Source organism: Xiphophorus couchianus, chromosome 7, assembly GCF_001444195.1.
Source record: "Xiphophorus couchianus chromosome 7, X_couchianus-1.0, whole genome shotgun sequence".
NCBI classification, from domain to species: domain Eukaryota; kingdom Metazoa; phylum Chordata; class Actinopteri; order Cyprinodontiformes; family Poeciliidae; genus Xiphophorus; species Xiphophorus couchianus.
The window spans coordinates 31763381-31777131 of NC_040234.1; the positions used below are offsets into that span (position 1 = coordinate 31763381).

The window sequence follows — 13751 nt, forward strand, 5'->3', positions numbered from 1 at the left end:
GTTTATTTTGTACAACCAGACAAAATACAAAAATAAGCCCATTTTCATGTTTGAACCAGAGTCTTCAGCTGTTCCATTTTTCACATGGGCTCCAAGCAAAACACAAAGAGGAAGTGGAACAATGTGCAAATGTAACAAGGAGTCTCCAGGGCCATTTAACTGCAAGTGTGCACCATTCTAAGGGCTGCTGCCTTACACACTTTTCTGCTGACCAGTATGATTCTTCAGACCCGCTCATCAATACTTGGATAGACCCAGTAACATGTGGTGTAAATTCCAGCACAAAAGCAGGACACAGAAAGCCCCATCCATCATCCAAGGTGCTGTGAAGGAAACATTGTTATTTCCACGCTGTACTTTGACAAACATGTCCTCCTCATTTTGTGCTTCCCTGCAAACAATCGTCTGTATTTCACGCTGTGAGAGCATGCTTCCAGCTGAAACCCCCCCTCTGTGATGTTTTCCTGCATGCTTCTGAGTTCATGTGAGAAGACCGCTCAATAATAATTTAATAAAATAGACTCTGTTTGTGAATAAAACATCAAGCAAAAACATTTTTACCCATGAAGGTCTTTCCACAATTTACTATATTGTAGCCACCTGATGTGATTGATCACCAAGATATAAAAGACATAAATAATCCTTTTCTTTCAGAGAAAGCAGGTATTTCTGCTTGTCCATCTATTCATCCGAATAATTGATTTTCACAGCCCTGAACAATTTTAGTTAAACAGAAACAAAACTGCAAGAGTCAGCATGCAAATTCTTTAGTCTGTAATCTGGGTGCAGTGATGACTCAGACATGAACCTCCAGAGTCACATAAAGACTTTGTCACATAAAGACAAAGTCGGCCTTTTATCACATGAAGAACATTTCCAGGATTAAAGGACTAATGCCTCAGCAAGATCTAGAGAAACTCATCCATACGTTTATCTTTAGTTGCATTGATTACTGCAACAGTGTCTTTACAAGTCTGTCTAAAAACAACCCAGCTGATCCATAACGCTGCTGCTCATGTTCTCACTGAACATCACCAAAATACATGAAAGATTTGTTGTTGTATCAACCTTCCAGACCCCTCAGGTCTTCTGGTTCTGGTCTGCTCTGCATCCCCAGAACCAGAACCAAACACGGAGAAGCAGCATTCAGCTTCTATGCACCACAAATCTGGAACCAACTTTCAGAAAACTGTAAAACAGCCAAAACACTGAGTTCCTTTAAATTAAGACTAAAATCCCATTGGTTTAGAGTTCCCTTTGATTATTAGTAAGTGGGAAATTTATCAATATATTTGATGTATATTTGCTTGATAATTTTGATGACAGCATTTGAAAAAGAATTACATGTATTGCTTGTTTCATATTTGGTGACTGTATGATGTTTTTATGATGTTAAGCACCTTGAACTGTATTGTTGCTGAAATGTTTTTATTTTTGACTATTTCTTCCTTATTTACCCCAATTCTATCCAAAACTGCAGCAGCATTTTGCTGAACCCATACGTAAATGCGTAACCCAAAGTGGTGGGTTGAATAAGAAAAGTAGAGATATAAGTACAGACCATAAACTCCAATATTACTCCCAGCAGGTGCTGTTCAAATGAAACAGAATGACATGATGTTACTAAGGAGTAGTAACATCATGTCTTGAATCCTCTGTCTTGAATCGGATGACTGAAAATGACAGGAATACTTACCTGTTTTAATGAGCAGAACAGAGGCAGTTTTGATTAAAACTGCATGTGAATAAAATCATTATGAGTCACTTATGGCACTCCTATTTGCTGCTCAAATAACGCTGAGCTAGAGTAAGCAGCCCATTGTAGCCCTGAGATATGTAAACGATAACAGGAGCATGAGAAAACAGAACAAAACGACACAAAGAGAAAACGCAAGAAAAGCTTGCATGGCCGTAAGCTGTGTATTCTCTACAAAACAAGTCAACATGATTTTACCTTCAACACACAAGACAAACTAGACAGCCTGAGCCCCAGGGCAAGCTTTCCTATACTTTTGACTGTGGATAAAACTGATAAAACATCTACTGCAATTCAATTTAGAGAACTGAGACGCACAAAAATGGCGATCAGCATCACAGACGCACATGATTTGATGTAATATTTTTCATTTGACTACTGGTTAGGATTACAAATCCTGTTCTATAAACACACACATGCCTCGCAGCAAGATCTGAAGTGCTTCTTATTAAATAACTTTTTACACTGTACTTGAAAATAAACACACCTGGCAAACTGATGAGTAAAGCGGAACAAAGTGCGTAACAACAGGAACAGAGTCCAAAACTGTGAGGTCTAAATCAGGAGGAGAGAGAAAGGAAGGCGGTGTGAACTGGGATGGCTGCGCCAGGGGAGGCAGACTTTTTAAATAATTGAGCGAGTCTTTCTCTGAGAACTCAATCTCCATATCAATTCTTTTTAAAAGAACAAGACACCAATCCTTTTCACTAATCGCTGATCTTTGTGTTTTCTCCACAGATATTGCTTACAAAGTTCTTTCTGACAGCTAATCTGAAATCATGGTGCCAGTTTGAGTGACACAGAGGAGACAGAATTACAAATATGCTAGCGTAATTGAACAGAGAGGAGAGAAAGACTGATCTAGTTCTACTAAGGTTTTGCTGTGGAACACCTAATTTCCTTAACAAGCTCTTTTTGCATAGGTGTGAGTTGATGATACCGCCAAACCTTCTCTTGATCATTCTCACCTCAAGAGACCCAACATGAAGTCTCATATTGGAAATATTTCCCAGTAATCACACCACCAGCTGTCAACCGTCTATCAGATTTTTTTGGATCCCCTTCCAGTCATGTAAAGATCTACCATCGTGTCCCTAATGTCCTTTGACAGTTCTTATGGTCTGTCTGTGGTGGCCGAGAGGTTAAAACGGAAAAAAATTATCTTCTAGACTGGTAGATTTTATACACATAAATTAGGGTGAGGAGTATCTACAAATTGCTATGTTTCCCTAACAAATGGGAGCGAATAATTGTTGTTCTGCTGTCGAAAAAACACAATTTTGCAATTGCGGTGTTTCCATTAAATAGGATCCATAATAAAATCACATGAATAAGTAGCCAAAAAAACTACTTTATCCTAGTTCAAAAACCTTTAGAGAAAATCTTGCTTTTTCGAATTTGGTATGTTTTCATTAAGCAAATTATTTTGGTAATTCCACTTTGCAATAATATGATCAGTGGAAATGCAGCTAAAGATAAATTGATTTATGTGCAACATGAGTTCAGAGCTAATCTGCAGAAGTTAGAATTCTGGTTCTTGCAAAATAAAACATAAATAAATAAATCCAATTATTTTCACCTCTCTTAATAACAAAATAATTCAGTCATACTTAAAAGATTGTGAACAATGTGTTGTCATTAGAAATAGTAAAACTATTTTTCTCAAAACTGAAACAGGAATCTCTTAAGGAACTGTTTTTACATCTGATCTTCTTCAGCCCATATATTAATAGTGACCCGGAAATCTGTCATTAAGTAAATTTGCAAATTTACCCCAACTACAGTGCCATTTACATATTTGGTAAAAGCTGTGAAGCAGCCAATGAAAAATTTAACAACACTTTACATAAAATACCAAGACTTAACGACTCCTCCTTAACCCATGATACAAAGAAAACAAAGTTTATGTTTTCAGTTACTAAAGCTTCATAATGGTCCTTGCATGTTCAGACCAACAGGAATGCCGTTGAACAAGCATCACAGACAAAATATTAAGGAATAATTTTGAAAACTAAAACCCATGTTACAAAAATCAGCAAAACTATAAGATTTAACATAAATTGTTTTAAAATGTTCATATTCAAAATGTTTCACTCTTAAGTTTTATTCCTTTTTCTGTCTGTGTTTTTAACTGTGCATGTTGTTAATATCCCTGCGTAATTAATTAATGACAGACAGACAGATATTTGTTCCCAGTTTCTAGTTTCTGCATAATACATTAACTGTTGGGCAGCTTTTTAAATGCAGGTAGTGGAGAAGGTAACACTGGGTTTAGGCTGTGTTACAGTTTCCCTGTGACAGGCAGGGAAGTGACAGGTAAGACAACCTCCAGAGACTTGTGTAATTCCACACTGGTATGTTTGTGTTGTTCGACACTTGATAGGTAGCCCACTTAGCCTGGAAGGCTGCTGAGCATGCACAATGGACTTCACTATGTGCTTATCAAAGTGTAACCGTAATGTGGAAATACAGAGCAGGGCTCCAAGTGCCATTCAGTGAAAATGCGCACACAAAATTAGAAACAAAACAGCGAACGGATGCACTTTCACTCTCGGCAACATACCGAGAGTCCTAACCTGAAGAAAAATCTTTATTCTCTTTATATTAAAATCCCTTGTGTACAACATGAGTGTATGTGGAAGTTTACCGCAATTTATTAGTTCAAACTTTCAGGTATGCAGATTAAATTGAAATATAAGATATCTGTATTTCTGATCATATTTGACAAGTTGCAAAATGAGGTTTCTCTTACCAGGAGACACAGCCAGCTGAAAGTGATGCAGCTTATTCTCATCTGGGAAACTGGCTTTGCATGTACCTGCACACAGTAAAAACAACGGCGAAACAGAGAATGACAGCTGTCAGCATTTAGACTGAAAAGTTTGAATCATAACAGTAATATGCCTTTGTGGTGTAAAAATCTGTACATATTTAAAAGTTTTATCTTTATTAAAGCCAATTTAACCCCCAGATTATCCCTATTGTCAGCAATGAAAACGAGATTTATAGATTGCCTATAGGTATCCCCGTGGCACCACATTCCCCCCTAGTGTTCAAAGATCAGTACTGCAAGCTGAATGAATAAGAGCAAATATGTTGATGTATTTGACCATTTAAAGACAAACAATATTTACTTAAGCTGAACTGTTATGGGTGCCATCATGAAAATGGATAAACACAAAGCTGAACCACTACTTTATTCCAAAAAAGATTGAAGAAAAAGAGTGTTCGCCATTAATAACCCGTCATAACTCAAAAAGGCTAAATGTTTTTACTGGGGCACAGTTTTGAGATGGAGTCAGAGTAGGGCCATGAATCCTTGAATGTCAAAGAGACTCAGCATGTTTTACCACCCCAGGGTCACTTCAACCCCAATTCATAGTAAAACTGTCATTTTCTTCTCTTGCTACTTACATTTTGTACCTCTAAACAAACCAGTTAGTACCAAACTATTTAACCAATTACTCTCAGTAATTCTAACTGACCTAAACAAGAGAAGTTTGGTCTGATTTAACTTCAGACAGTGAAAAAGGGTGTAAGTGTCTTTTTATTTGGTGTAGGTGAAATTCTGGTTTCAGCTCTAAGTATTTTCCTGTATCACAGAGATCAATATTCCAGAAAAATTGCACAAATATTCTGTATAATTTAATCTAATTGTATAAAATATACTGAAACTGTGCATTATACCTCGTTATCATTTAGTTTAAGCCAGTTGACTCATGTAACATGTCAGATAATAAATTATTCTTTTACTATGGTATTTTAGGATACCATAGAAAGTAATAAGTCCCTACAGACTTACTGTCCACATCTTGACGCTATTAATTTAGTTCTGTATTCATTAAGGATTAAAGTGCCGAGGGCAGTTGCTGTGCAGAAATGAAGAACATCAGTCTTTTGAAAGAAATCATGTTGAATGCAATAAGTTTACAGTAGATTTCCCAAGATTCCAAAAAGCATCAGTTCAAGTAAAAGGTGACTCCCATCTCAAAGTATTAAAGTAAAGATGAAGAGCATATGTGAGCTCTGACAGCCATGTCCCTTAACTCAGAAAGAATTGATGATGTTTTTATTCTGCTCTCAGTTTCAGTGACTCTGCCTTAGGCAGAATGTGGAGCGGTAAAATATGTGGCACACTTACTAGGGAGATTGGCTTCAAGTTCTGCAACTTCTGTTGGGACAAAATAAGAACAATGAGTTAGAACAAAACAAGTTAAACATTCTGGATCTGTGAGTAGATCCTCAGTGGGTACATTTGATTTAAAATAAACAGATGTGGAGCGTCTCTTTCTATAACCATCTCTCTGTTGAGCTTGATGGGGATTATTCCTTTGTGTGTTGCGGTTCCTGAAGATTCAAAGTGCTTGGAACGGTGTGTAATTAGGCCAACAGCACAGAGAACTAATACTCCCACTCTTCTGGTTCATAAACAAAGTTTTTCCACATAATATCAAATGTGGGAACTGAATAAGAAAGGAAAAAAATGTCTTGCATGCAGCATAATGTTTTAGTGGGAAAAAAAACTGACTGGTGCAAAAGATGAAAGTATGAGCAGAAAAAAAGGATGAAAAGCAGGAAAACTGCAGAGAGTTGATTTGCTGATGCTGGCTCTGGTTATTAGGTTCTGTTTTGTTAAACATATTTTCAGCCACTAAAGGAAAAAAGAATCTTTGTTTCTCTGGGCCCTATATGCTGTTGTTGTCATTTGATAAGATGTGTCTATTTTTATTCATAAAAGTACAACTATTATGAATAAATCTAATTAAATTGATTCTCAGTGGAAAATATTTTTTGGTTTGCTCTTCTTTTTTTTATTTCTCTTCCTCCCACCTACAGGAGAAAGCTAATTAACAGCTCCCCAGCAGAGAGCTATTGTTTCACCTAATGAAGCTAGCAATATGCAGCAGACATTGAAATTATACATTTGTTTATAAACTACAGTCATCTGTGATAAACTTTCTAATAACAAAAACGTCATACACTTTCCAATAAGACATAAATATATTTCTTCAAAATAAAGTATTTATTCATTTAATTTTTATTATTTACTCACTTATTTAGTAAAATGTCTATTTATTTACATATTAACTTACAAATATATGTAGAGATCTTCTTTACTTAAAGAAACAAATATTGTTTTATTTATTTCCTTGATTAATTATTTACTAATTCTATTCACTTATTTAAAAAATTTAAATTAAATTAAATCAAATGTTATTTATTCAATTTACATCTCAAGTCTATGTTTTACTTCTGGAAGAACAGGTGTTACTTCATTGAAACAATTTAAAATTTTTAGGCAACAAAATCTAAATCCTTTACTGAAAGCCCTTAGAACCTGTATGACGTTACTTCTTACAGTAATCACTGATTTACAAGTGAATGTATAGGCTAATGCATAGAGCAGGTAAAGGGTATAAGTAGAAAAGGAAACATAATTATAATAAAAGAGTCACTTCAAGAGATAAGAAGCTTATTGAGCTGAGCCCATAAAAATAAAAAAAACTGCAATAACAGACAAAACAGTCAGCAAGCATATTATTTATGATGATCAGGAACAATTAAACCCCTTTTAAGTGTGGTTTTGTTTGTGGTTTTACTGTAGCCAGATAAACTTGCTGAAAGGTTATTGGTTATTTTATTGTTTCTTGAGAGCATTTCTTGAGAGCATAAGGTAAAATTTTAAAACCCAATGAAAAGACAAAAGCAAAAATAAAACATAAAAATAAAAAAACAACATAAATATGAATACTTCGAACAGATATGTCCAATCTCTTGTGTTTTATTATTAACAATTTGTAGTCAAAACTCATTAAAAAAAAAGTGAATCCCTTTACTAAAATCAGTTTAAAAAAATGCTTCATTTCAGCAGAGGTTTTAAGATGGAAGAAACTGGCTCTTTAAAATTTTGAAAGGCCAATATCTCTGTTGTGACTTCAGGTTAGGTTTGTCCAAAATATACCTGTTTATTTCTAAGTATATTTGGAAGTTTGGAAGCTCCTTAGCACAAGCAGGTAGCTTCTGCTAAGGAGTTAAAAAGGAGAAGACAGTCTTTCTTTGCTGTCAAAGTGAGAGCCGCTCCTCTAATATAGACCGACTGTAGGTTAAGCAACAAGAAACAGAAGAGTTGTGGCCACCTTTGGTGAGAAGGCGGTCTCTGATGGAGACCCTGTGGGTGGAGTCAGAGGCTCCAGAGGCACGGCCTGTCTTTCCTCCATCGTCCTTCTTCAACTTGCTGGCCAGTGTAAGCATGGCTAAGCTGCTCCGTCTGCTCTACACCACTCTGCGTCCGCTGCTTAGATGTCTACAGATAGAACAAATCAAAACACACAACGGTCCATTTTATTGTATATATAATTAAAGGTAAAGAAAAGTCATAATCTGATAGATGATTAATTAGTTCAACAAAAACTGACTTGATGTTGAAAATAGGCCTGTCGCAATACACAATAAATTAATTAATCACATTATAAATTAAAATGGGCTCAATAATCACAAAAGGGTAGTTTTGCCTGTTTTTTTTCCAGTTGGAAATTATACATATAGAGTAGAGTTGTAGAAAAGTATCTGTCCTCTTAAAAATTTCTTTGATGTTGTTGTTGTCACACTTGAAAAAATAAGAAAATGTATTTTCTGAATCAGAATGCAAGCCATTTCCGCTCAATGTAACAAAAATAATTGCCCTTAAATGTAATAACTGGTTGCGTCACCCTATTTCTCGCACTGAAGAAGTTTAAAAAAGATTTTTCTAAATTTTTTTCAGTGTGAGAGAGGTTGCAAGTACAAGGGAACAAGAAGTTTCTGTGAATTGTTCTTTTCCTTCTGCAGCACTCACTCTCTGAGGCGTAACGTCACGCTCTGAAGGGAAAAGACTTCTTTCCGTTTTACTTGACGCATGATAAGTTTTAACAACTTCTTCCTCAAATGCATCATGAATTTTCTGATTTGCCATTACAGTCCCTTTTGGGAAGTAACAGATTCAAAACTAGTTGTTAAGATTCTTCATTTTCTTGCATCTAGTTGTGAATTCTATCAGTTTCTCTGCCTCCAGCGGTCCTGCAGGGTATGATGTGAACACAGGCTGCTCTTTAGCAGATATGCTGACAAAGCTGCTAATTTGCCAACAAAGAAGAGAAACTGTAACAAAGTCTGCAGCTCAATGTGCCACTGGTAAGAATAGCAGGGGAAAGTGTGGGTTCGGCTTCTGTTTAAGTCAGAAGAAAATACAAACTCAGTATGTATGCAGACACCTGGTGCAACAGGAGCACAATTTCTAATTGAAGAGGTAGCTTAAGATGAATAAGCAGTTTTAAAAAAAGTTTCACAGTTTTAAAAAACATAAATGTCACAATTCTTGCATAACTGCTGCCTGAATATTAAGAAGTGAAGATTAAACATCTTCTGTAACTGTCTACATGTTCTCTTAAAACCTGTCTGTTGTTTCTGGAAGCAATAAAGATAAAAACTCAGAGGAGATTAAGACTGTTTCTCCAGCCGTTATCATACAGCGGTCTCAGAGTATCAGCTACAATACAGATGTACCAATTTACCCAGTGACACTTCCCTTTTGTGTTTCACACAGGCTGAACAAAGGTGTGTCAGAATCACACCCCAACCACTGAGTCCACACAATCCATATTGTACACATCCATATTTGTGTAATGCAGATCTATTGTACAACAGGTTTGTACAATAGATCTTCAGGTACAAACTTTCTGGCAACAATTCGCCATGTTAAATCAGCCAATCAAAAGTAGATGGGTAAGTAAATCTTAATTATATAAACTCAGAAAACCTCCTACTGTGAACAAGAAGATCAATGGCGGACAGTTGTAACTTTCCAATGCTTCCTTTCCAAAGTAAGTAATAAACAAAAGGCTCAGCTGTTCAGTACAATTAAAATAATGGGTCAGCTTTTCAACAGCAGCGACGGGAAAGCCGGTCAGAGTTGATGATGGAGATAAATACAGGACAATCCTTGAAGAAAAGCGGTTAGAGGATGGGGTGGAAGTTCCTCAACGACCCGAAACATAAAGTCAGAGCTACAGTACAATGGAAGAGTTTCAATCGAAGCAAATATACCTCTGGAAAAAATGAAGAGACCACTGCACTGAACCCCATTGAAAACCTCATGGTTATTCCACCAAATATTGATTTCTGAACTCTTCTTGAGTTAAAACATTGATATTGTTGTTTTAATCCATGTATTTTTTGTTATTTTGACCATTTCTCATTTTCTGCATATAAATACTAAATTTTTGCTTGAAATTTAGGAGACATGTTGTTAGTAGTTCATAGAATAAAAGAACAATGTTCATATTACTCAAACATATATCTATACAACGTAAAATCAAAGAAACTAAGAATTTTAAGTGGTTCCTTAATTTTTTCCAGAGCTTTGTATATTACAATGGCCCGGTACAAATCCAGACATAAACCCATTTGAGAATCTATGGCAAGACTTGAAAAATCAACGTTCACAGACACTCCTTCCAACCCGGCTGAGTTTGACGTACAATGAGGAAACATTTCAGTCTCTACATCAGCAAAACGGGTACAAATCAAACCCAAACGCCTTGCAGTCGTAACTGCAGCAAGAGGTTGTCTCACAAAGTCAAAAAGTCAGATTTTTATTTGTAAAAACAGGGAGTGCTTCATATCCCATTTACCCATTACTGATACTTAAGTGGTGTGTTTGCTTATACAAAGCACTGTACGTTCTTCCCAGAATATTAAATGTCATGCAGCTACTTGGTGTGTGAAGCTCTAATTAATGGGTGGGGGTATTTACAGTAATCTGTGCAGGGAGAAGCAAAGTGAAGCTATCAGTTGACAGTGAGGCCATGAAATGTGTGTCACTGAGACCAAGTCAAAGCCCACCTGCCTCGGCTGTCACTCACCACTGTGACATGTTTCCCTAACACACACTACCTTGGCTGTTGGTCAAACTGCTGCAGGGGGTAACAACAAGTTTGTGCAACAATGTTTCCAAGCAGCTAAAAACTGAAACAAGCTAACATATTTCTTTGTATAGCTTCCAATTCCTGTGATATTTAAAATATTTGGTCAAGCTCCAAGTTTCTAAATGGCTGTCTAAGTTTGGGCTGTGATTCTTCATCGGTCCAGACCATATCATTAACTATCTTCATATTTACAGACATGGATATAGTAATAATGGTAATGACTGCAGCTTGACTGGCATAAAAAACAGTAAATAGAATCCAGAAGAGATAAAGATGCCATCTTTGAGGGAACTAAAAATCTGTACTAACAAATCTTACAAATAAAATATTTAATCTTGATCAAAACGCAATTAATTTTTATGAAGGTCAAGTGAAAAGCTTGAAAAATTCATCTTTAAACTCAGCAAAGACTGTCACGGCTTGAAGCTGTGTAGTATTGCAAAGTTTATTTACTCTAAATGTACTATTATCTGGATAGATCAATGTGAAAAATACTTGTTATTAAATATATGGAAATTTTCTTACGATACTAGGCTAGTGTCATAAAACTATACCTTAAGTGGATTTTACAGTGTGGCTGCAGTTAATATTTATATCTATAACTCTAAAAGGTTCTTGAATTGGGATGAATCCAGGTCAGTTGGTCTCAGGTCCAGGGTCCAAGATCAAAGCCTACCAGGTTTTTAACTCATTGAAACTGTTCTTTCAAAGAGTTAAATCACCAGTTATTTAAGAACCTGATGATTATTTACACAGGAAATCTGAGGAGAAGGAGGTGTGCTACCAGTGATCTTCCTGTGTGAAACAGGAAATGAAACGAATAAAAACAGAGCTCCCAAAAAGGGCAGTAAATGAACACAAGAGCAAGGAAGTGTGAAAACTGATGAATAAAAGAAGTTTTTAATGCTTTTGAAATTGTAGTTGCTTTAAGACAGTAGAGGTCTGCCTTGGTTTTAGGTCCTCTTAAACAAGCCTTTACTTTCTCCCACCAGGACAAGCTAATCTGACTTACCGAGATGCCGAGAAAGCTATACACAACAGCAGATAATATATGAACCACTTATAACCTCCTAACAAAACCTCACTTCAACACCTCTGAGTCATCCATTTATCACTTAAAACAATTTTTAAAAACGACATTTCTCTGGATTCCAATACTACATTCGGCCAGTTGGATGAACTATCACTTACTTAAAGCACAAAAAAGATGCTAAGGATCAACTAGAGCGGTGGAGTTAGTGATTACAAATAATAAGGTAGAAAACAGTGAGGAAATGTTGGTAGCACACACATTACAAGTCTGGAGAGTAAAGCTATCCTATAATGTTGCAATACTTCTAGGCCTGTCACAATAATAAATTTTGCTGGATGACAAATTGTCAAAAGATTATTGCGATAAATGATAATCTTGTCATTGTGTGACCATTTTCAACAAACATAATAATAACAGCATGTTAATGAAAGTACACCCTCTCAAAGATCTAAAAATTATGTTAATTTCTAAAGAATATTTAACACAAGGGGCTGCACAGTGGCACAGTTGGTAGCACTGTTGCATTGCAGCAACAAGGTCCTGGGTTCGATTCCCAGCCCAGGGTCTTTCCGCACGGATTTTGCATGTTCTCTCTGTGCATGCGTGGGTTCTCTCCAGGTACTCCGGCTTCCTCCCACAGTCCAAAAACATGACTGTCAGGTTAATTGGTCTCTCTAAATTCTCCTTAGGTGTGAGTGTGTGTGCATGGTTGTTTGTCCTGCCTGTCTCTATGTTGCGCTGCGACAGACTGGCGACCTGTCCAGGGTCCAGGGTGTACCCCGCCTCTCGCCCGGAGCGTTCGCTGGAGATAGGCACTGGCACCCCTCTCAACCCCACTGGGTATAAGGGTGAACAGTAAATGATATTTGCAAATGATATTGTTCTGTGATGCTGCAGAACCTGTTGTTCATCACTAATGTTTACTTAATGTATTTCAAAGAAGTTTTCACAAGGTCTTAAGAATCAAGTTTTCTTTTTGTTTGTTATTATTTTTTGTTGTTGTTGTATTTTTTCACCAGAACTGTTTATTTCTACTGCATGCTACATATTCTAGTAGGTCAAATTTTATGATATGGTCCTATAATTCTTAATTGGTTTATTTTAGGTAGTTTTAGGTAGTTTAATGAAAGCTGCGTATGTCCAATATCCTTGAAACAAAGAGAAGAGCCCAGAGAAACACCTATTGTTTTGCTGAAAGGATCTCGGAAGCAGGACAATAATATAACTTAAAATCCCTCATCTAATTTCAAAACACTTCCTTTAAATTAGCGTAATAACACTTCGCTAACACTGTAATAATCTCTCATACAGACACGGCGGATTACACAGATTACAGAAAACCCGTCACACTCACACAGACAAAAATATGTCCTGTTTTAAAGAAGAACTTTGCCTGTATCTGAAGCCTGAGAGGGTTTTGTCTAAGCTTTGTGTTGGTACCTTCCGTCTCTCCGAGCTAACGTTCCGTGCTACACCATAATCAGCCGCTGTATCCCGGTAAACCCGCCGTCAGGAACCCCGCAGCTGGGAAGCAGCAAACACCTCCAAATGGGAAACGAGCCAAAAACCGGGACCTGGGGTTCTGAAAGTGTCGGAAACCGGTTTGGAAATCAGCTGTCAGAACTTCGCTCCGGTGTCATGGGCAACGGAAGAGCAGCGAATGTCTGTTCTTGTTGTTTTTGTCCGTGTGGACACAGAGAGAAGAATAAATAGTTCCGCTTCTCTCGAACTTCCAAATTGTCTGTAATCAAATTATATACTGTCATATTTAATGAATGAGAACATTTTTGAAAAGTTCATTTATTTAAGTAACTAATTTAACTATATGAAACGAACTATACAGATTATCTTACATATTTCAAATCTTTATTTCTGATAAATATGATTTTCTGCTTACAGCTAAAGAAAAAAGACATTTAAGATAGACATATACCGTCAGATCAATAAAAAATATATACAAAAGTTGTATAACAATGTATAATTGTGTATTAATGAAAAT

The 13751-nt window shown here is 36.4% G+C and overlaps 1 protein-coding gene across 2 annotated transcripts in view; it reads right to left on the reverse strand.

Moving 5' to 3' along the window:
- Window positions 1-13441, reverse strand: part of ube2f (ubiquitin-conjugating enzyme E2F (putative)) — a 40622-nt gene extending 27181 nt beyond the window's left edge. For both annotated transcript variants that reach the window (XR_003596316.1, XM_028024061.1), the window contains exons 1-4: window positions 13193-13441; window positions 7894-8060; window positions 5898-5927; window positions 4509-4574 (exon numbers count right to left, since the gene is read on the reverse strand). Coding sequence is in view for 1 of the 2 variants with exons in the window: in XM_028024061.1 (XP_027879862.1) it covers window positions 4509-4574; window positions 5898-5927; window positions 7894-8008 (211 nt within the window). In the remaining variant the exon portion in view is untranslated. The remainder of the gene's footprint in view (window positions 1-4508; window positions 4575-5897; window positions 5928-7893; window positions 8061-13192) is intronic.
- Between the last annotated feature and the right edge of the window lie 310 nt (window positions 13442-13751).